At 41.9% G+C, this 20,777-nt stretch overlaps 1 protein-coding gene across 3 annotated transcripts in view; it reads right to left on the bottom strand.

The window, feature by feature from the left end:
- The window catches only part of SASH1 (SAM and SH3 domain containing 1), a 347,031-nt gene that overhangs the window by 66,758 nt on the left and 259,496 nt on the right, over positions 1-20,777 (bottom strand). For all 3 annotated transcript variants that reach the window (XM_031667726.1, XM_031667725.1, XM_003898067.5), the window contains 3 exons: positions 16,403-16,443; positions 13,267-13,353; positions 10,532-10,644 (listed from right to left, as the gene is read on the bottom strand). In XM_031667726.1, coding sequence (XP_031523586.1) covers positions 10,532-10,644; positions 13,267-13,353; positions 16,403-16,443 — 241 coding nt within the window. The remainder of the gene's footprint in view (positions 1-10,531; positions 10,645-13,266; positions 13,354-16,402; positions 16,444-20,777) is intronic.

Genomic DNA, 20,777 nt, shown 5'->3' on the forward strand with positions numbered 1-20,777 from the left:
CTGAGATTAGAGGCGTGAGCCACTGCACCTGGAAACTGTTTTTTTTAATTATCCTAATTACACAATTCTAAGTGTTTTAAAGTTACAAAACAAGATCTCTATTTTTTTTAAGTGCACTGCACAGGAAAAAAAAAAAAAAAACATGTAATTACACAGGTTATTACATTGATAATTACCTGTTATAATTACATTTTTATATTCCACTTTGGTTCAAGAAGTTTTGGTTTAATTACAATTTCATGAAGGCATGACCATTTGTAATTTCATTAAAGAATGCATACCTTTTAAAGCAAATCTGTAGTGTTTTACATTAATTCCAGGAGTTATAAAATAATGACATTTTAAGGTATGTGTATGTGTGTGTGTCTTAAGCAAAAACATTCCTTCACATCCTGTGATCCCAAATCTCACTGTTTTCTCACAGCTGAAGTCCATGACATGATTTTTTAGAATGATGGCCATCTTTAAAAGAGTAATGTTCATTCCATCTTGGAGACCTTTAGGGAGAGATATATCATAATGTTCCAATTTCTACCAGTACTTACTATAAAGAGCATTTATGTTATATTAAACCGAAATCCACTCCAGCTGCTTTTTAAATTCATTTCTTTCTAATCTGTCCTCAGTAGAGATTTTAAAAACAAACAAACAATCAAACATCCTCCAGGACATCCGAAAGATGTACTCTTTAACAACCCTCAGACATTCGAAGACTGTGATTAAGTTCTTTTCTGCTTCTTTTGAGATAAATCCCTTCCAACTTCCCCCCATGGGATCAATTTTTTAAAAACCTCCTATGGACTCTATATGTGTCCAAATCTCTGTGATTTGATGCACAATAGCTTTTACAAGGAAATGACTCAATAATACATCTAGGTTCCTGGTTCATAATCTTGTGCTCTGGTATACCAGATGCCCAGATTACCTTAATGACTTTATAAGAATGTCCAGTAGGTATAAATTTACACACCCTGCTCTAGAGAACATGACTAAGAGAAGCTGTCTCCACAAAGATATCTAGATGGCTGCTCCCCAACCGCAATCAGCTTTCAGACATCTTATCCCTGGCATAACAAACTCTACAATGCCAGTCACCCTCCAGGGCTCCCCACTCCATTTGGAATCAGGCTGAGTGAGGCTAGACTCCTCCTGAAATCACATCTCTGTCCAACTTCATCCTTCTCTCTCACTTAGAGGTTTCTCTTTAAAGCCTTCTTTCAATAAGCCACTTGCACAATGCTATATATAGTTTGGATGTCTCTTTCCCCAAACCTCATACTGAAATTGAATTCCAATACTGGGGAAGGGGGCCTAAAGAGAGGTGTTTGGGGCCATGAGGGAGGATCCCTTAAGAATAGTTTCATACCCTGTGGAGGGGTGGGGAAGGTGATTTCTCACTCTATTTGTTCCCCAAAGAGCAGCTGTTATAAAAGAGCCAGGCACCCCCCTTCTCTTGTTTCTTCTTACCAAGTGATCTCTGCACACACTGCCTTCCACCGTAAGTGGAAGCAGCCTGAGGTTTTCACTAGATGACTACTCTCCCAGCAGGTAGAATCATGAGCCAAATAAACCCCTTTTCTTTGTAAGTTACCCAGTCTCAGGTATTCCTTTATAGCAACACTAAATAGACTAAGATACACAAGAGTCCCTGTCTCAGGCTGTGCTTCCGGGGAATCAGATGTAAGACACCCGGAATGAAGAAAAGTTTGGACTAGGCACGGTGGCTCACGCCTGTAATCCCACCACTTTGGGAGGCCAAGGCAGGTGGATCATTTGAGGTCGGGAGTTCGAGACTAGCCTGGCCAACATGGTGAAACCCCGTCTCTACGAAAAATCCAAAAATTAGCTGGGCCTGGTGGCGCGTGCCTGGAGTCCCAGCTGCTTGGGAGGCTGAAGCAGAAGAATTGCTTGAACCTGGGAGGTGGAGTTGCAGTGAGCCAAGATTGCACCACTACACCCCAGCCTGGGCGACAGAGCGAGACTCTGTCTCAAAAAAATAAATAAATAAATAAATTAGCCAGGTGTGGTAGCACGTGCCTACCTAGAGTCCCAGCTATTAAGGAAGCTGAGGCATGAGAACTGCTTGAGCCTGGGAGGTCGAGGCTGCAGTGAACCATGATCACGCCAGTGTACTCTAGCCTGGGCTACAAAGCGAGACCCTGTCTCAAAAAAAAAAAAAGTTCATGATGCCAAAACATCGTGACAGTCAATGACAAACTTTAAGTGCTCTTTTCTTAATCTCCAAAGGACTTTATTTCTGACTTTCACACAGATACAGTCTTGTTGGAATCAGAAACATACATTAACAGATCAATGTGTAATACTTAATGATTAGATCACATTGACTTGAGCAGTCTTCAGTATAAATAATTATTTTTAAGGAAATGTGATTATTAAATCATGGTCATAGATCTCTCTCAATTTCCTATAGACAGTGCTTCCAGTTAAAATTGCAAAGGACACATTTTTCTACAATATCACTCATCAATGCTGAGTATTATCATTCCAAGAAATTTACTACTATTCTCTTTTATACAAGGCTTTAAATGTGAGTGTATTCCCTTCCCTCTTCACCCCACAACAAACAAATTACTCACATAAACAAATAACCTATAGCTTCCAAGTATGGGCTTTCTACATCTTACGGAATTAGTAAAAGATTTGAATGTCCTGAACTTATTTGCCAAGAGCTATGTAAGGCCTTAAAATTGGTACAGGCACACCTCATTTTACTAAGTTTGACTTTACTGCATATCACAGAAACTGCGTTTTACAAATTGAAAGTTTGTGGTAGCCCTGCATCGAAGAAGTTTATCAGTGCCACTTTTCTAACAATATGGGCTCATTCTGAGTCCCTGCTGTCACATTTTGGTAATTCCTACAGTATTTCAAACTTTTTCATTCTTATTACATCTGTTATGGTGACCTGTGATCTGTGACCTCGGATGTTAATATTGTATTTGTTTTGGGGAGCCATGAACCTAAACATATAAGATATGAACTTAATGGATAATGTGTGTGTTCTGACGGCTCTGCTGACGGGCCATTCTCCCATCTCTCTCCCTCCTGCTCAAGCCTCCCTATTTCCTGAGACACAACATATTTAAATTAGGCCAATTAATAACCCTGCAATTGCCTCTGTGTATTTAATTGAAAGGAAGAGTAGCATGCTTCTCACTTTAAATCAAAAGCTAGGAATGAATGATTAAGCTTAGTGAGGAAGGCATGTTGAAAGCCAGGGTAAGCTAAAAGCTAGGCCTTTTGCATCAAACAGTTAAGTTGGGAATGCAAAGGAAAAGTTATCGAAGGAAATGAAAAGTGCTACTCCAGTGAACACACAAATGATAAGAAAATGGAACAGCCTTATTGCTGACATGGAGAAAGTTTGAGTGGTCTGGGTAGAAGATCATAGCAGACACAACACTCTCGTAAGCCAACGCCGAATCCAGAGCAAGGCCCTAACTCTTTTCAGTTCTATGAAGAGATAAGGAGGTGTGTCTTATAATAAATCCAGAAACTGTTTTTTTGACAACACCAACAAATTTATGTGACTCACTTTACTGCAATATTCCCTTTACTGCAGTGGTCTGATACCAAACCTGCAATAGCTCTGAGGTATCCTGGTACACAGAAATTGTTATTTAAAATCTGCCAATGACCTAGATCTCCCTAAGCAACTTTTTTACTAATGAATTTGACTTCCTTAAAGCACATGTGTTAAGTATCCATCATAAAGCTATTAGAAAATGTCTGTTAATGCCACTAGATGGGAGGAAAGCATTCAGTAAATAAAATATTGAAATCCTAAATTAAGCTATATTTTAAAATTACACTAAAAAAGATAGTACACTGAGGTTTGTTTTGTAAATTTCATTCTTTTCAAACGATTTCAGCTTACAGTAATGTTTCACATATTAGTTCTTTGTAGCCTTTTTCATTTTAATCTTCATTTGTATGTGATATCTGGGTTTTTAGGGGCGTGATGAATCATGGTTTTATAATTTACAGTGGGAAAAGATCCATCAATGAAATCAAATTCATGCAAATGAAACAGAGTGGACCAAATTGTCTTGATCTGAACATGGGCAAAATTTTTCCCAATATGATGACGCCCACCTCCAAATGGCACATAGACAATCTTCTCTCCTGTTGAGTTGTCCTGTAATCACTGATCAGGATTCAGATCCACAAGCTCCACCCAAGTGTCTTGAAATTCTTGATTGACAGTGGGAGATAAACCTGTTTGGTGGCCTGGAGGAATGGTACCTCCTATCACACCCTCTGAGGCAGTTTAGCCATTCTCAGTATAGTCAATACAGGAAGTCTAAGTCTTAACTCTTTCTATACAGTCATTATACAAGTTTCAATCTTTTTTTCTTTTTTTTTTTTTTTTTAGATGGAGTTTTGCTCTTTTTGCCCTGGCTGGAGTGCAATAGCGAGATCTCGGCTCACTGCAACCTCTGCCTCTGCAATTCCCCTGCCTCAGCCTCCCATGTAGCTGGGGTTACACCCGCGTGCCACCACGCCTGGCTAATTTTGTATTTTTATTAGAGACGGGGTTTCACCATGTTGGCCAGACTGGTCTTGAACTCTTGACCTCATCAGCTGATCCGCCTGCCTTGGCCTCCCAAAGTGCTGGGGAGGTTCAATCTTGAGCCGGTCATAAGTTAAAGAAGGTAGATCCTCTCCATGGACAGTTTTCTGCTTCAAATAACATTTTTCATGACATGTTTCATCTCTGGCTATAAAGCAGCTCATTTAGGAACCAGTAGTTGAGGATGTATGTGACCCTGAGAACAGTCTGATAAGCAGCCCTATGATTTCCTCATCTGCCGATAGGCACTCACTCTTGTCTGTAGAATCCAGTAAAGTTTGGAGAATGCTTTGGATTTTTTCTTCTGGTTTCTGTGTTGCCTTATAGACAATAGTCATGCTCTCAGTGAGCTTTGTAGCTGCTTCTGCAACCACGCAGAGGCGGCCAAGGTGGCTGCAGCCAGGCCAAAGGCCCGAAGCCACCACTCACATATGCACACAGCTGTGCCACCTCTCGCTGAGTTGACTTCTGATTTCCTTTCCATGTAAACCATGGCTAGCTATCAAATTATGACCTCAGAAAGAGCTTCACACGATTTTTTTTCTCCACTTTCTCCCCAACTTGAAAGTATTCCTTTCTTTTTCAGTTACAGAAACTTGCTGTCTGAAGTGGGCTACATTAAGGCTACTTTTTAACATTTTCTCTTGCCCCAAGAACATTGGATTAGGCATATCACATTCAACTCCCTTCCCAAACACAGGTGTCCTGAGATGACTGTAGACATCTTCTGCATTCAGATCTTTGGTTTTACTATTAAAAAATGGTGCAGTCAGCTGGATGCAGTGGCTCATGCCTGTAATCCTAGTACTTTGGGAGACCGAGGCAGGTAGATCACATGAGGTCAGGAGTTCGAGACCAGCCTGGCCAACATGGTAAAACCCTGTCTCTACTAAAAATACAAAAATTAGCCGGGCGTGGTGACAGGTGCCTATAATCCCAGCTACTCAGGAAGCTGAGGCAGAAGAATCGCTTGAACCCAGGAGGTGGAGGTTGCAGTGAGCCAAGATCGTGCTACCTCACTTCAGCTTGGCCGAAAGGGCAAACCTCCATCTCAAAAAATAAAATAAAATAAAATAAAATATAAAAAAAAGTAGTGGTGCAGTCACATCTCTCTCCAGGAGTAAATGTCTTGCTTACCACAGAAAAACTAAATACAGTCCATACTTCTCATATGCCCGTACTTCTCATATGCACTTTCTAGAAACTCAATTGAACTTTTCCCAAATGTATGGCATGCCCAAGGAATGGAATGGGAGAGAAAACATATGATGAGCATTTTGCACCAGCCGGCAGCTGGGCTAGGTGGTTACTGTTGTGGCAAAGCAGACCAGGCTGAGGACGAAGGTGCAGGAGATGAGCAGCATGGACAGGAGGCTGTCACTTTCACCTGCCACCCACTCTACCACCTGCCCCAGCACCGACCTGCTCATCTGCATTCCAATTATAATCTTTTAGTTATTTTTAAATGTGCAACAAATTATTGTTGACTGTAGTCACCCTGTTGTGCTAGCAAATCCTGGATGCTATTCATTCTTCATTCGTCATTCATTTCATACCCATTAACCATCCATACTTCCCCTCACCTCCTTACTACCATCCCCAGGCTCTGGTAACCATCATTCTACTCTCTATCTCCATCAGTTCAATTGTTTTAATTTTTACCTCCCACAAATGCGTGAGAACTTGTGCAGTTTGACTTTCTGTGCCTGGCTTATTTCACTTAATATAAGGTCCTCCACTTCCATCCATGTTGTTGTAAATGACAGAAACTCACTCTTTTTTATGGCTGTGTAGTGTTCCACTGTGTATATGTATCACATTTTTTTAATCCATTCATCTGTTGATGGACACTTAGGTTGCTTCCAAGTCTTGGCTATTGTCAACAGCACTGCAATAAAACATGAGAGAGCAGATAGCTCTATGCTAACTTCCCTTCTTTTGGGTAGATACTAGCAGTGGGATTGCTGCATCATACAGTAGTTCTATTTTTTGTATCATGAGGAACCTCCATACTGTTCTCCATAGTGGCTGTAATAATTTATATTCTCATCAACAATATATGAGGGTCCCCCTTTCTCCATATCCTTAACAGCATTTGTTATTGCCTGTCTTTTGGATAAAAGCCATTTTAGGCCAGGCGCAGTGACTCACGCCTGTAATCGCAACACTTTGGGACGCCAAGGCAGGTGGATCACCTGAGGTCAGGAGTTCGAGACCAGCCTGGCCAACATGGTGAAACACTCTCTCTACTAAAAATACAAAAATTAGCTAGGCATGGTAGTGGGCACCTGTAATCCCAGCTACTCAGGAGGTTGAGGCAGGAGAATTGTTGGAACCTGGGATGTGGAGGTTGCAGTGAGCCAAGATTGTGCCGCACTCCAACCTGGGTGACAGAGCGAGACTGCATCTCAAAAAAAAAAAAAAAAAAAAAAAAAAAAATTAGCCAGATGTGGTGGCAGGCACCTGTGATCCCAGCTTTTAAGGGAGGCTGAGGCAGGAGAATCCCTTGAACCCACTGAGCCAAAATCTCGCCACTGCATTCCAGCCTGGGTGACAGAGTGAGACTCTGTACCACAAAGCCATTTTAATTGGGGTGAGATGATATCTTATTGTAGTTTTGATTTGCATTTCTCTGATGACCAATAATATTGAGCACCTTTTCACATGTCTGTTTTCCCTTTGTACGTCTTCTGAGAAATGTCTATTCAGATATTTTCTCCATTTTTAAAATTAGATTATTAGATTTTTTCCTATTGAGTTGTTTGAGTTCCACATATATTGTTTATTAATCCTTTGTCCGACAGGTAGTTTGCGAATATTTTCTCCCAGTATGTGGGTTGTCTTTTCACTTTGCTGATTGCTTTGTTTGCTGTGCAGAAGCATTTTAACATGATGTGATCCCATTTGTCCATTTTTGTTTTAGCTGCCTGTACTTTTAGGGTATCACTCAAGACATTTTTGCCCAGTCCAATGTCCTGGAGAATTTCCTCAATGTTTTCTTTTACTAGTTTCATAGTTGAGTCTTAAAGATTTGTCTTTAATCCATTTTGATTAGATTTTTCTATATGGCAAGAGAGAGGGGTCTAGTTTCATTCTTCTGCATATGAATATCCAATTTTCCCAGCACCATTTATTGAAGAGATTGTTCTTTCCCCAATGTATATTCTTGGCACCTTTGTTGAAAGTGAGTTCACTGTAGATGGATGGGTTCATTTCCGGGCTTCCTATTCTAGTCCATTGGTCTATATGTCTGATTTATGCCAGGACCATGCTGTTTGGTTACTACAGCTCCACAGTATAGATTTGAAGTCAGTTAATGTCATTCCCCCAGTTTTGTTCTTTTTGCTCAGGATGGCTTTGGCTATTCTACGTATTCTGTGGTTCAATATACATTTTAAGATTATTTTTTCTTCTTTCTTTTTTTTTGGGGGGTGGGGGTGGATGGATTCTCACTCTCTCACCCAGGCTGGAGTTCAATGGAACGATCTTGGCTCATTGTCTCCACCTCCCCGATTCAAGCCATTCTTCTGCCTCAGCCTCCCAAGTAGCTTGCTACAGACAGGCGCCACCACGCCTGGCTAATTTTTGTATTTTTAGTAGAGACGGGCTTTCACCATGTTGACCAGGTTGGTCCCGAACTCCTGATCTCGAGTGATCTGCCCGCCTCGGCCTCCCAAAGTGTAAGTTTATTTCTTCTAATTCTGTGAAGCATGTCATTGGTATTTTGATATGGATTGCACTGAATCTGTAGATTGCTTTGGATAGTATAGCCATTTTAATGATATTGATCCTTCTAATCCATGAACATGGAATAGTTTTCCTTTTTTCTTTTTTCTTTTTGGTGTCCTTTTCTTGCATCAATGTTTTACTGTTTTCATTATAATGAAAGCTTTCACAATGACAGCTTTCACTTCTTTGGTTGAGTTTATTCTTAGGTATTTTATTTGTAGCTATTATAAATGGGATTACTTTCTTGATTTCTTTTCAGATTATGTATTGCTGGCATATAGAAATGCTACTGATTTTTATGTGTTGATTTTGTAGCCTGCAACTTTACTTAATTTATCAGTTCTAATAGTTTTTCAGTGGAGTCTTTGGTTTTCTTTTATTTCTTTCTCTTGCCTGATTGCTATAGCTAGGACTTCCAGTACTATGTTGAATAACAGTGGTGAAAATGGACATCTTTGTCACATAACTTTTATTACAGGATACTGTTATAATTGTTCTATTTTATTTTTAGTTATTGTTGTTAATTTCTTATTATGTCTAATTTATAGATTAAGCTCTACCATGGACATGTATGCATAGGAACATAAGAAAAAACATACACAGTATGTATAGGGTTTGGTACCATCTGCAGTTTCAGGCATTCACTGGGGGTCTTAGAACATATCCCTTGCATGTAAGAGGGAACTACTGTATATTAAACTAAACTGAGTACATGTGTGCCACTGTTTCAAGGTTTCAGACCTTTAAGATTCCACTCAATGGTTGCTATAGGTTGAATCTTATGGTTTCTACGTGTTGAATGTTTGTCTCTCCCCAAGCTGATGGTGAGAATTTGGTAGCTGGTGTGGTGGTGTTAAGAGGTGAAACTTTGGGAGGTGATAGGGTAGTATTACTGTCATTATAAAAGGGCAAGTTTGCCCCCTTTAGCTTCTTGGCATTCCTCCTTCTGGCTTATAAGCATCCAGCCTTCCTCCCCTGCAGATGACATGGTACACAAAGCGTCATCATAGGAGAGCATAGTCTCACCAGACATCAAACCTGCTGGGGCCCCTTGACATTAGATTTCCCAGCCTCCGGAACTGTGTGCCAATAAATTCCTGTTCTTGATGAATTATGCAATCTGTGGTATTCTGTTACAGCAGCACAAAATGGAACAAGACAATGGTAAAGTCTTAACTCATTCAATGTTTCCTTGGTGGTTTGAAGGTTTTTGTCAATTTCCAAACCTGTTTATTTGGGACTTATCTGCACAGTACTGAACCAGCTGTTCAAAGTGAAAATTCAAGAATCAATGGGTTTGTTTTTCAACAACAAAGCAGGGAATCTCTTAATAAATTGCTGCCTTACTAGTATAACTGCTGCTCTAGTATCCTAAAGGTTAATTAGGCTTCTTGTAGTGCCTAACTTAACTCAGAGGGAAATAAAAATAAAAACAAAAAACAAACACAACAAATTATAATTAATATTTACTTAGATATGAAAGTAAGTATAACCTTTAGATTATTCAAAATTCAGTTTGTGAAGGCATCTTATAGAACTGATATTTATAGGCCAGGTGTGCTTGCTTACACCTGTAATTCTAACATGTTGGGAGGCCGAAGGGAGAGGATCACTTGAGCCCACAGGTTTGAGACCAGCCTGGGCAACATGAGGAGACCCTGTCTCTGTAAAAAATTTAAAAATTAGCTGGGTGTGGTGTCACACACTTGTGGTCCCAGCTACTCAGGAGGCTGACATGGGAGGATTGCTTGGGCCCAGGAGGTTGAGGCTGCAGTGAGTTGTGATCGCACCACTGCACTACAGTCTGGGAAATACAGTGAGATCCTATCTCAAAAAACAACAACAACAACAACAACAACAACAACAACAAAACCAAACCTGATGTTTGCAATGTTTTTAGCATATTTGATTTTTATTTAATAATTAATCTTTTACCACTGATTATGTTCTTTTCAAAAGGCTTGTGAATTTTTCCCGTTAATGTGGTCCACAAATCAAATATATCTGCCATTCATTCATTCGTTCGTGTTTTCATTGACTATAGAAGTTTCACCTCGCAAAGTAGAATGCTTGTATCAAGTAAACAGAATAAATATTTTATCTGACAACATGGGTACCTGATTCCTATACCCCTTGATGGTCCCAAACATTTTTACACTTCAGGAAGCCAAGTCCTCACAAATATAAACCAGGTATCTGCATGCTTACCCTGGCAAGTGCTTCCTCAATCGTGATCATCTTTTCCTTGACCATCATCATCAGCTGAATCCGCTCCTCATCGCTCATTGTTATTTCACTGGCAACGTAACCAACGTCTTCTCCTGGAGATTGAGGACAAAGAATAACAGGAGTGAAAACAAGAACAGCGAAACAGAACGTCAATGCTGAATATCTGCTGTCTCAGGCGAGGGAAGAATGTTGCTCAGGACACTATGTATGTTGAACGTTACTGATGAAGCAAAGGGTGGGAAAAATATGCTGCTTTTAAAGAAGCGAATAAGCACCTCTGATTGAGAAACAGGCTTGCAGAACATGTGGATCTCACCATGTCACCCTAGAAACAAATCCTTCAAGATGATCAGAGCCTTTGAGATGGTGTGCCCAGTGGACGGGTTTTGGAGGAAAGTAAGAGAGAGCTCCTCACTATAGGTGGAGTAAAGATCTAATTTATACACCCAACTGGATCATACAAGCATTCCAAGGCTCTTTCAGCTGTGGGTTCTCTGTGTCCTTTCATATGAATATAAATGAGAAGAAAATATTTTTGCAAAGAAGTAAGAAAGAACCCTAGGTCATGGCAGAGGAAGGAAGGTCACAGAGTCCAGACCCACAGCCTGGCAAAACCTTCCAATCCTACTAAGCTATTTCACTGTTATTATTCCTTGAAACTAAGTGCACCCGGGCGAAGAGGTTCATTCCTGTAATCCCAGCACTTTGGGAGGCCAAGGCAGGTGGACCACTTGAGGTCAGGAGTTCGAGACCAGCCTGGCCAACAAGGTGAAACCCCGTCTCCACTAAAAATACAGAAATTAGCCAGGTGTGGTGGCAGGCACCTGTAATACCAGCTACTCAGGAGATTGAAGCAGGAGAATTGCTTTGAACCCAGGAGGCGAAGGTTGCAGTGAGCTGAGATCACACCACTGCACTCCAGCCTAGGTGACAGAGCAAGACTCCATCTGAAGACAAAAAAAAAAAAAAAAAAAAATGCCAAGTGCAAATCACAGACATGAAGCATGTTCAGTTAATCAGAAGAAGGGTGCCATATAGGTCTGTATCTGAAAGTATTATTGTCATAAATTGGTTTCCAAACTGCGGGAAAATCAACTTCCAACTCACACCTGAAGGCAGCTAGAACTGCAGAGATGAGAATGTTCTGTTAGATTCCAAAGATTTTCCTACAGAGCAAACAGACTGCTATTGCCTCTAGTATATCTGAGCCACACTGGGCAATGGTGCCTCTGGTCAGCGTGTGGGGAAGGACATGTTAGTGAACATGAGCTATAACATCCCCACTCCAGTCCCGCACCCTGCTCTCCTCCCCATCTTTCTCATTCAATCTTTTTACCAGCTTCCAATACCGTTAGGATGCCCAGCTGTGGCTTAATTTGCCTTTGGTGTAAAGGACAGAGGGAAAGAGTCTGCCTGTAGACTTGCAGGAAACCATTTCAGGCACAGCTGACTTTGGAATTTATGTTTCCCTGTATTTCCATCTCATTTCCATTTAGTAATCAATCAATCCAAAAATACTCCTCAAGTTCCCTTTGCTACTTTCACAGGGAGAATAACAGTGTGTGCTGGGTGAAGACAGAAGCCTGCTGGTTTGATTCATTTTACTGTCTGTGTCACCTCAAATGGCAGAGAGGGTGATGGGAAATTGGTTGGGTTCTTTAAAAATTCACGATAGCTGGTAAACTGTTGGCTTCCTCCTTCCCTCCCTCTTGTACCTCTCCCTTTCTCCTTAGCTTTCTTTCTAAATTAGACTTTTTTTTTTTTAGAATCCAAGGTTTATTTTGAATCACAAGTGATGCTGGGTGAATACAAAAAACTGGGAATGCTTAAAAGTAGGACAACTTGAGGAAAAAAAACCATGTGGAATGTTGCCAAGGAACCCAGGTGTGCTGTGACGTGTCTACTGTTCACATCCATTTTTCTCATTTCCACGTGTACAGGTAATTAGATAGACGTTCCACACAGCGCAGGACACTAAGGTTTGTAAAGCAAAACAAGTAGTGTCACTGGTGATCAAGGAAAACTTTATATCTACTGATAACCTCATTCAGTTGGACTGGAATCTGGAAGTGGATTTGCTCCGGTTTCTTCTCTGAATACTGGGGAAACATAAATTATGTAACTGAGCCTCAAAGGGATGACATATTTACTTACTATATAAACAACAACAAAAGACACAGCCAAGAGTAGGGCAGAACTCCCTTCACAAAGCCGCCCAGGCAAATTCCCATGATGTCAGACCACTGGAGTTTCCAGGGGCAACACCCCATAACCGTCCCGCTGCAGGAGAGCATCAGAAGTTCAGAAGAACGCAGAGGCCCTCAGTGGGAGCGCGGACAGGAGAGCCCCAAACCAACACATGCGAGGGCTCTCTAGGCCCTTTCAGGCTAGATCTTGACGAGAGAAAAGATCTTTCTGAGGTTGGTGCGACTGAGAAAACTAAAGATTCGGCCTCTGCTCTCAGATCTACGAAAGGGAAGAACTGTGAACTTGTCCCCTTTTGGGTTTTTTTTTTTTTTTTTTTTGACTTAAAGAAAAGAAAATCACTGGGACAAAGTCTTAAAGTAACAACAGGAATGTCAGAAAAGTTGAACATCTTATGGGCACATGCGGTGAGTTACGCTAACTTACAGCATCCACTGAGATTAACAGCACAGGCTTCTCCACATGTTAGAGCTGAAAGGACCTACTGTCCGCCAGCTGCATTGCAGTACCTTTTGAAGTCTGTCTCATTATTCCTTTCTGGTTCTTTCGGAAGTTCTGCCAGAAATACTTATTTTTCTTCTTCCAGTCTCCTTTTCCTTTAAAAAAAAAAAAAAAAAAAGGAAGAAAAAGCACAAGCAATAAATTCATTAATAACAAAAGTAGCCTCTTCCTTATAATTCAAAGCTGGTAAGAGTACTTTGATTTCACAAAAGGACGGTTTTTTCTTTCAGTTTGTGAAAGAATGGGAGATGGCTATAAAGTTGTTTAAAAGAAATGCAGCCGGGCGCGGTGGCTCAAGCCTGTAATCCCAGCACTTTGGGAGGCCGAGACGGGCGGATCACGAGGTCAGGAGATCGAGACCATCCTGGCTAACACAGTGAAACCCCGTCTCTACTAAAAATACAAAAACTTAGCCGGGCGAGGTGGCGGGCGCCTGTAGTCCCAGCTACTCGGGAGGCTGAGGCAGGAGAATGGCGTAAACCCGGGAGGCGGAGCTTGCAGTGAGCTGAGATCTGGCCACTGCACTCCAGCCTGGGTGACAGAGCAAGACTCCGTCTCCTCAAAAAAAAAAAAAAAAAAAAAAAAAAGAAATGCAAATTTCCTAGTTTGTTTAACTAGTATGCCTAATTTGGCCTCGTCTTGCAGTGTACATCCCCCCTTTGGTCTTAGCCACAGTTATTTCAACTCCACCACAAATAGGGTATTTTAAGAAGCTCACTTTGTTTTGTTGTTATTTCTGTTGTTGATCTACCCTTGGTTTCTTTCTGTTCCTCCAGATGTAACGACAAGAACAGAATGGTTGGTATGTCCTGGGCCCACAGGTCAGGGGAGGTGGTCCCCTGGGTCTGTGGGTCTGGCCCCCACTGTTATTCTCAGAAGTGTGGTCTGCATGGGTCTCGCTATGGCATGCATATGGCACTCCCTGGCATTCAGGCTACCTGGTGACCCACCTACAGCTTACCCAGGGCACAAAGAAAAGAAAGCCTGCAGTCCGGCCGTGACATCTCCCAAATGCGTCTCTCTCTACCCGCCCCACCCCCCATCCTTTCCAGACTACTGCGGTGACTTTCAAGTGAAAACAAACTCGCTGCTAGAGCTAGACATTTTTAATATGTGGTAGGGTTCTGATCATCAATAATATGTAATACCTTTTTAAAAGCAAAGCGAAAGGGGAGAGTAAGTAAAATGAGTGGGTAAAGCAGTCCTTTATTCTTTACAGATAAAAAGCAGCAGCAGTGGTGCCTGCCATCGTGCTGATGTGGCACATTCAAAGTAGCAGCTCTGTCACCACTTGTTGTCTGTCTGGTTGCTCCATGGCCACTGGAAATAGGACCCAGCGAAGTGATGGGTTTCCCCAGTCTAGACGGGTGGTGCCAAGCAATGAAGCAGACATGTGGGAACCATGTCTATGGTGCTCCCAGGCTAGAAAGGGCGTCGTCTGTCAAAACAGGATGCCCGCACATTTAAGTTTTGACAGCCCCCAGAGCTGTGGGAATGAAACCGGAGCCTTTCCACCAAAGACAGAGCTCCATGGCAAGTTTTGTATCACCCACTGCCTTTGGGCTTAACACTGAAGCAAATGTCAGACATGCAGGGTTAAAGCTGACTAGTTATTATTAACTCAACCTTGCTCTTGGACAGTTCAGGAATATTTCTTTTCTTTCTTTTTTCTTTTTCTTTTCTTTTCTTTTTTTTTTTTTTTTTTGGTTGAGACGAAGTCTTGCTCTGTCGCCCAGGCTGGAGTGCAGTGGTGCAATCTTGGCTCACTACAACTTCTGCCTCCTGAGTGCAGGTGATTCTCCTGCCTCAGCCTCCTGAGTAGCTGGGATTATACGCACAAGCTACCACGCCCGGCTAATTTTTGTATTTTTAGTAGAGATGGGGTTTCATCATATTGGCCCGGCTGGTCTTGAACTCCTGATGTCATGACCCGCCTTGGCCTCCCAAAGTGCTGGGATTACAGATGTGAGCCACCATATCCAGACTATTTATTTTCCTTTTAAGAGACATGGTCTCTTCATCCAAGCTGGAGTGCAGTGGTGCAATCACAGCTCACTGTAGCCTCAAACTCTTGGGCTCAAGGGATCCGCCCACCTCTACCTCCCAAGTAGTTGGGACTACAGGTGCATACTGCCATGCCCAGCTAATTTTTAAATTTTTGATAGAGAGCACATCTTGCTATGTTGCTCAGGTCAGTCTCTAATGCCTGGGCTCAAGCAATTCTCCCTCGTTGGCCTCCCAAATTCCTGGGATAAGAGAAGTGAGCCACTGAACAGGCTGAGAATATATTTCTTTAACTATAAGCTATATTCCCTTCTTCCTTCTCCCATTTTCAAGTTTCTGAAACAGAGATACAGCCTAATAAATGGTAATAGCTAACATTTATTCAGCTACTATATCCAGGCACTTTGCTATCTAATGGCAAATTTCATTTAATACTCAATTATATGATGCATCGTTGTTCCCACCTAGCAGATGAGAAAACTGAGGCTTGGTGCAAGCGAACTGCACAAGGTAATAGCTATTGAGTTGGCAGATTCAAAGGCAGGCAGCCAGGTTTGATTGAGTACTTATGTCCCTAATCACTACCAGCCACCCACCCTCTGACCCAAACAGAATAGCTGTTACTAAACCAAGAGTGAATTTTATAATCAAGAATATATAAAATATGCAATGCCTTAATTATGCATAATCTTGGATCCAAAAAATTCCCAATTGAAAGATGTATCCTAAGGACATTATTAGGGACACAGACCCCAGGATTTTTAGAGCAGCAGTAAATTTTTAAGTCTGCGTAATATTCCACCATATTGGATGTGCCATAAGTTAATTAACCAATTCGTTCTTTGCTGGATATTTAGGTTGCTTCTAATTTTTTCTCTATTAACATAGAGAATATTCAGTCATGGGAAAATGCTCATAACGTATTCAACTTAAAAACTATAAAACAGTATGCAGAATATGATCACAATTATGTTTTTTTTAAATCCCCTAGAAAAAGGAGAATAAAGATGTACATCAAAATCGTAACAGTGTTTATTTCTGAGTAGAAGGATTATTGTGGGTTTTGTATTTTCACATGTTCATGTTTTCTATAAAGTATTAAAATAATTAAATAGGTAAACCAAGAAAAGTGGTACTGACCTACAGAGTTGTCTTCCGAGTTTGATTTATGAAGAGGGTTCCTAGAAAAGAAAAACAAATCAGATTACCAGGGAGCCTTGCTTTCATGGGAGAACTGAAAATCCTCCTAACTAGTTTGACCCGGCATCAATACTACTTAATACAGCCAGGGAAACTGTTACAGGCTATTTACCACTGGCTTTTTCTACCCGTCTGCTGACTTCCTAGAAATAGACTCATGTGCCATTTGCCGACATTTATTAAAGACTCACTCGAAGGTGAGACCTGTAACATTAAATGAAGAAGACAGACTTCACTAGATCGTGGAAGTGCCTTTCATTCTGCGAACTATTAATACAGTGAAGTTACTGCCATTGGGAAGTCTCTTGTGGAAGAGGAAAAGAGAAAGCAAATAATAATGAAAACATAAACTCAGCACCACAAATGCCACTTGGGCCTGCAGATAAGTACAGTGGTTGGCTCTAGGAAAATGAAGGGGGCAGGGAGGCGGGTGAGAGACCCACAACAGGATATTGAGTGCCCTTAATAGAGGGGGTGGCCAGTACATAGTTCTTCCAGTTGGTTGCTGCCAGTTGGCAAGTGCAATGTCTATCCTGCTGAATCTTCCAATGTTCAAAGAGAAGCCAGAAATCTGCATTTTGTTTTTGTTTTTGTTTTTGAGACAGAGTCTTGCTCTATTGCCCAGGCTAGAGTACAGTGGCATGATCTCAACTCATTGCAACCTCCACCTCCTTGGGTTCAAGCGATTCTCCTGTCTCAGCCTCCCAAGTAACTGAGATTATAGGTATGCACCATCACGCCTGGCTAATTTTTATATTTTTAGTAGAGATGGGGTTTCACCATGTTGACCAGACTGGTCTGGAACTCCTAACCTCATGCAATCCTCCTGCCTCGGCCCCTCAAAGTGCTGGGATTACAGGTGTGAGCCACTGTGCCCGGCCAGAAATCTGTATTTTTATATGAGAGCTCTAACATTTTTAAGTGATGGCAAATAAACCAATGTTTTAAAAAATGTGTCCAAATCAATCAATACATGTCTGGGCATCAAATTTGGACCCCCCCCCCCCCCCCACCCCAACACCTTTGGCTGCCAGTTTGTGAAGGCAGATACAGACTAACCCAAATAATCTGAAAAGTGTACACAGCCCAAAACCAGTTCATTAAACATTTCTCCAGAAAAAAACTTAAGATAAACAAAATTTAAAGAAAGAAAGCGGGAAAACCAAAGAAAGTTAAAACTGGTTGTATCAAAAAGGGAACGAGGGGGGCGGATCACTTGAGGTCAGGAGTTTGAGACCAGACTGGAAAACATGGCAAAGCCCCATGTCTACTAAAAATACAAAAATTAGCTAGGCTTGGTGGCACAGGTCCACAATCCCAGCTACTTGGGAAGCTGAGGCAGAAGAATTGCTCGAATCTGGGAGGCAGAGGTTGAAGTGAGCCAAGATCGCGCCACTGCACTCCAGACTGGGCGACAGAGTGAAACTGTGTCTCTCAAAAAAAAAAAAAAAAAAGGGGGAACAGTAGAGGGTGGAACAACATCTTTCATTAGGTGTGTCCAAATCCCAGAAGGAAAATACAGTATCCTTGGGCTTGCAGCCAAGGGAAACCAGAAAGAAGGCACCTGCATCAGAACAGACTCAGACACTTGGGAGATTTAAACCTGAATCTTCAGTACAAGTTCACCGCCAGGAAGGAAGATGGAAGAGGTGATTTTTGCATCTGAAGGTTTGGGCAGATAAGAAAGTGGGAGGCCAGGTATGAGTCACACTGAAAACATTAGAGGAAAGGCTGAGGCAGTAGGAGAGCAGACTGGGCAACATAGTGAGACACCGTCTCTTAAAAAAATTTTTTTTTTTTTTAAGTTTAACTGGGCATAGTGACATGCACCTATAGTTCTAGTTCTAGCTACTCAGGAGGCTGCAGCAGGAGGACTACTTGAGCCCACGAGTTCGAGGTTGTAGTCAGCTATGATCACACCACTGACCTCCAAACTGGGTGACTGAAATGAGACTGTCTCAGTCAGAGGAAGAAGAATTGAACATCATAATCACCTAAAGTGATTTTCTGCCTACCTTTTGGATAAAAGGACCTTGAGAATCTAAGGTGACCAGAGAGAGGGGAGGGAGGCTTTTTCATGCAGAGCCGCCTTTAATAAGCCACCATCCTTTGGTGTAGCTGCACTGGTGTGGGCTGACCACTGGGTGCCATTTCTGAGTGGCAGGCCCATGCCCAGCAAGCACCACCATTCTCCACATGTGAGTGCAGAGAATGTTGGTGACCAGCACAAAAATCTGAAAGCTTTCTATTGTAAACTAAGGGAGAATCAGAGCTAAGAACAGAATCAGGGGAGAAACCGCTGCAAAGGACAAGAGCTAGATTTGAATTCTAGTTATTTCCCCTTATTCCTGAGCTGTGAATACAGAACATGTAAGGAAAATCTCATCACCAAATTGTGCCAAAACATGGCTAGGACCTACTCTCCTTCCTCCTATCCACACAAAAATGAAAATACCTGTATTTACCTGCAAGACTTTTAGGAGGTAGCCATTTCAAAATTTAAATCATTCAGCCAAAATGTACTGAACAACAGCACAAGTAAGGTACATGGATGCACAGGAAGAAAGGGGACCCACAGGTGAGGGATGGAGGAAGACAGGAACAAAAAAGCTGGGGGAGGGGAGAAGGAGAAGAATGAGGAAGAGAAGCAGCAAATGTAACGTGCTCAGGGCCATGGGAGAAGTGGGAGCAAAATAAGAACAAGTTAGTTGGCTGGGACTGAGGCAGGATATCCTTCAGAAAGAAAAAAGGGTTTCTGCTCAGTTTAGATTCTTAATTTTTTTAAAAAATCTTACTGTGCTGTACTTTGCATTTCAAGTCATGGGACTCAGCTGCCCACCTAACTTCAGTGGGCCGGGGTCTGCAGCTGGTTAAACATGTTTTCTGTAAGGGGCCACCAGAGGCACAGGGAGCCCCATATGTATTTTTCTCCTCACCCTAAGGACTAGAGATGTCCTTTTTATTGGGACACAGAGTCTCTCTCTATTGCCCAGGCTAGAGTGTAGTGGTTCGATCTCGGCTCACTGCAACCTCCGCCTCCCAAGTTCAAGCGATTCTCCTGCCTCACCCTCCTGGGACTACAGGTATGTGTCACTACACCTGGCTAATTTTTGTATTTTTAGTAGAGATGGGGTTTCACCATGTTGGCCAGGCTGGACTTGAACTCCTGGCCTCAGGTGATCTTCCTGCCTTGGCCTCCCAAAGTGCTGGGATTATAGGCATGAGCCACCATGCCTGGCCGGGACTAGAGAAGTCTTGACCTAATTGCTATGGACCAAATATCACTACCTCAGGATACAACTGATGATGTAATAGGTGAAAACATAAATTGTGAAATTTTACTTTCCCTGAAAGTCATCAAAATACTTCAAAAAGTACACTGCAGAAAAATGTATGCTCCCACTGCTACACCATTATCCCAAAATGTAATTGCATTTTCCTCTCTGAAATGATGACTGACAATATTTTCATTATTTTTAATCTACTGTCTTTAAACTATCACACACTTTGATACAATTTTATCCTCTGGTTTGGACTTGGCCCAGGCAGTGCTTGAATTTCCCCAGGATGCCAGCAGATGGCACTGTAGTTTCTTTATTCATCTTGCTGTGGTGAGTGGGATTTTGTTTTTAAAATTTCACAAGTTCACCACCTAGATGCTGGCCAAAGAATAACAAGCCCATGTTTCATAAGAGCGAGGCTCCCCAACTCATCAAATTTGCAAAGGAGGAAAATGACACCGTACAAATTTGGATGCAGTGACTTTCTCCCTGCAAACAGAAGCTGGCATAGAAGCAACGCAAAATGCCATCTCCTTTCTCCCTGAGACTGATTATTAAAATTCATCCAGCAGGAGCAAAAATCAATGATACAACCCAAGTCCAAATGTGGATGGCAGCAGGTGGAAGGGGCCATTTACTGATCTCCTGGTGGAAGAAACAATGCTCAGGCGTCAGCTCCAAAGAGGCCTCCCGGTAGTACCTCCTTCCTCCAGCCAGATGCCCCAGGCCTGAGGACAGTGGGTGCTGGAGGTGGATCTGCTCTTTGGACTCATCTTTTTCATTGTCAGTGGGCAAAAAGGATGAGAACTTCAGCATGAATTTTGATGACCAGGGAGCAATAATTAATATTCTGCTGTGCTTTAAAAATCCATTTAAACATAATTATCATCAAGTATTGGATTTAACGTCTCAGAACTGAACCTTAGCAAATACTTGTTCATCAGTAACTCCTACTATTAAGACCCCAAACCTGCTTAAGTGTCAACATTTTTCCTCAAGATCCCTAGACTGCTTTAGCTGTTCCTGAAGGCAAA

This window comes from Papio anubis, chromosome 6, assembly GCF_008728515.1.
Source record: "Papio anubis isolate 15944 chromosome 6, Panubis1.0, whole genome shotgun sequence".
Taxonomy (NCBI): Eukaryota; Metazoa; Chordata; class Mammalia; order Primates; family Cercopithecidae; genus Papio; species Papio anubis.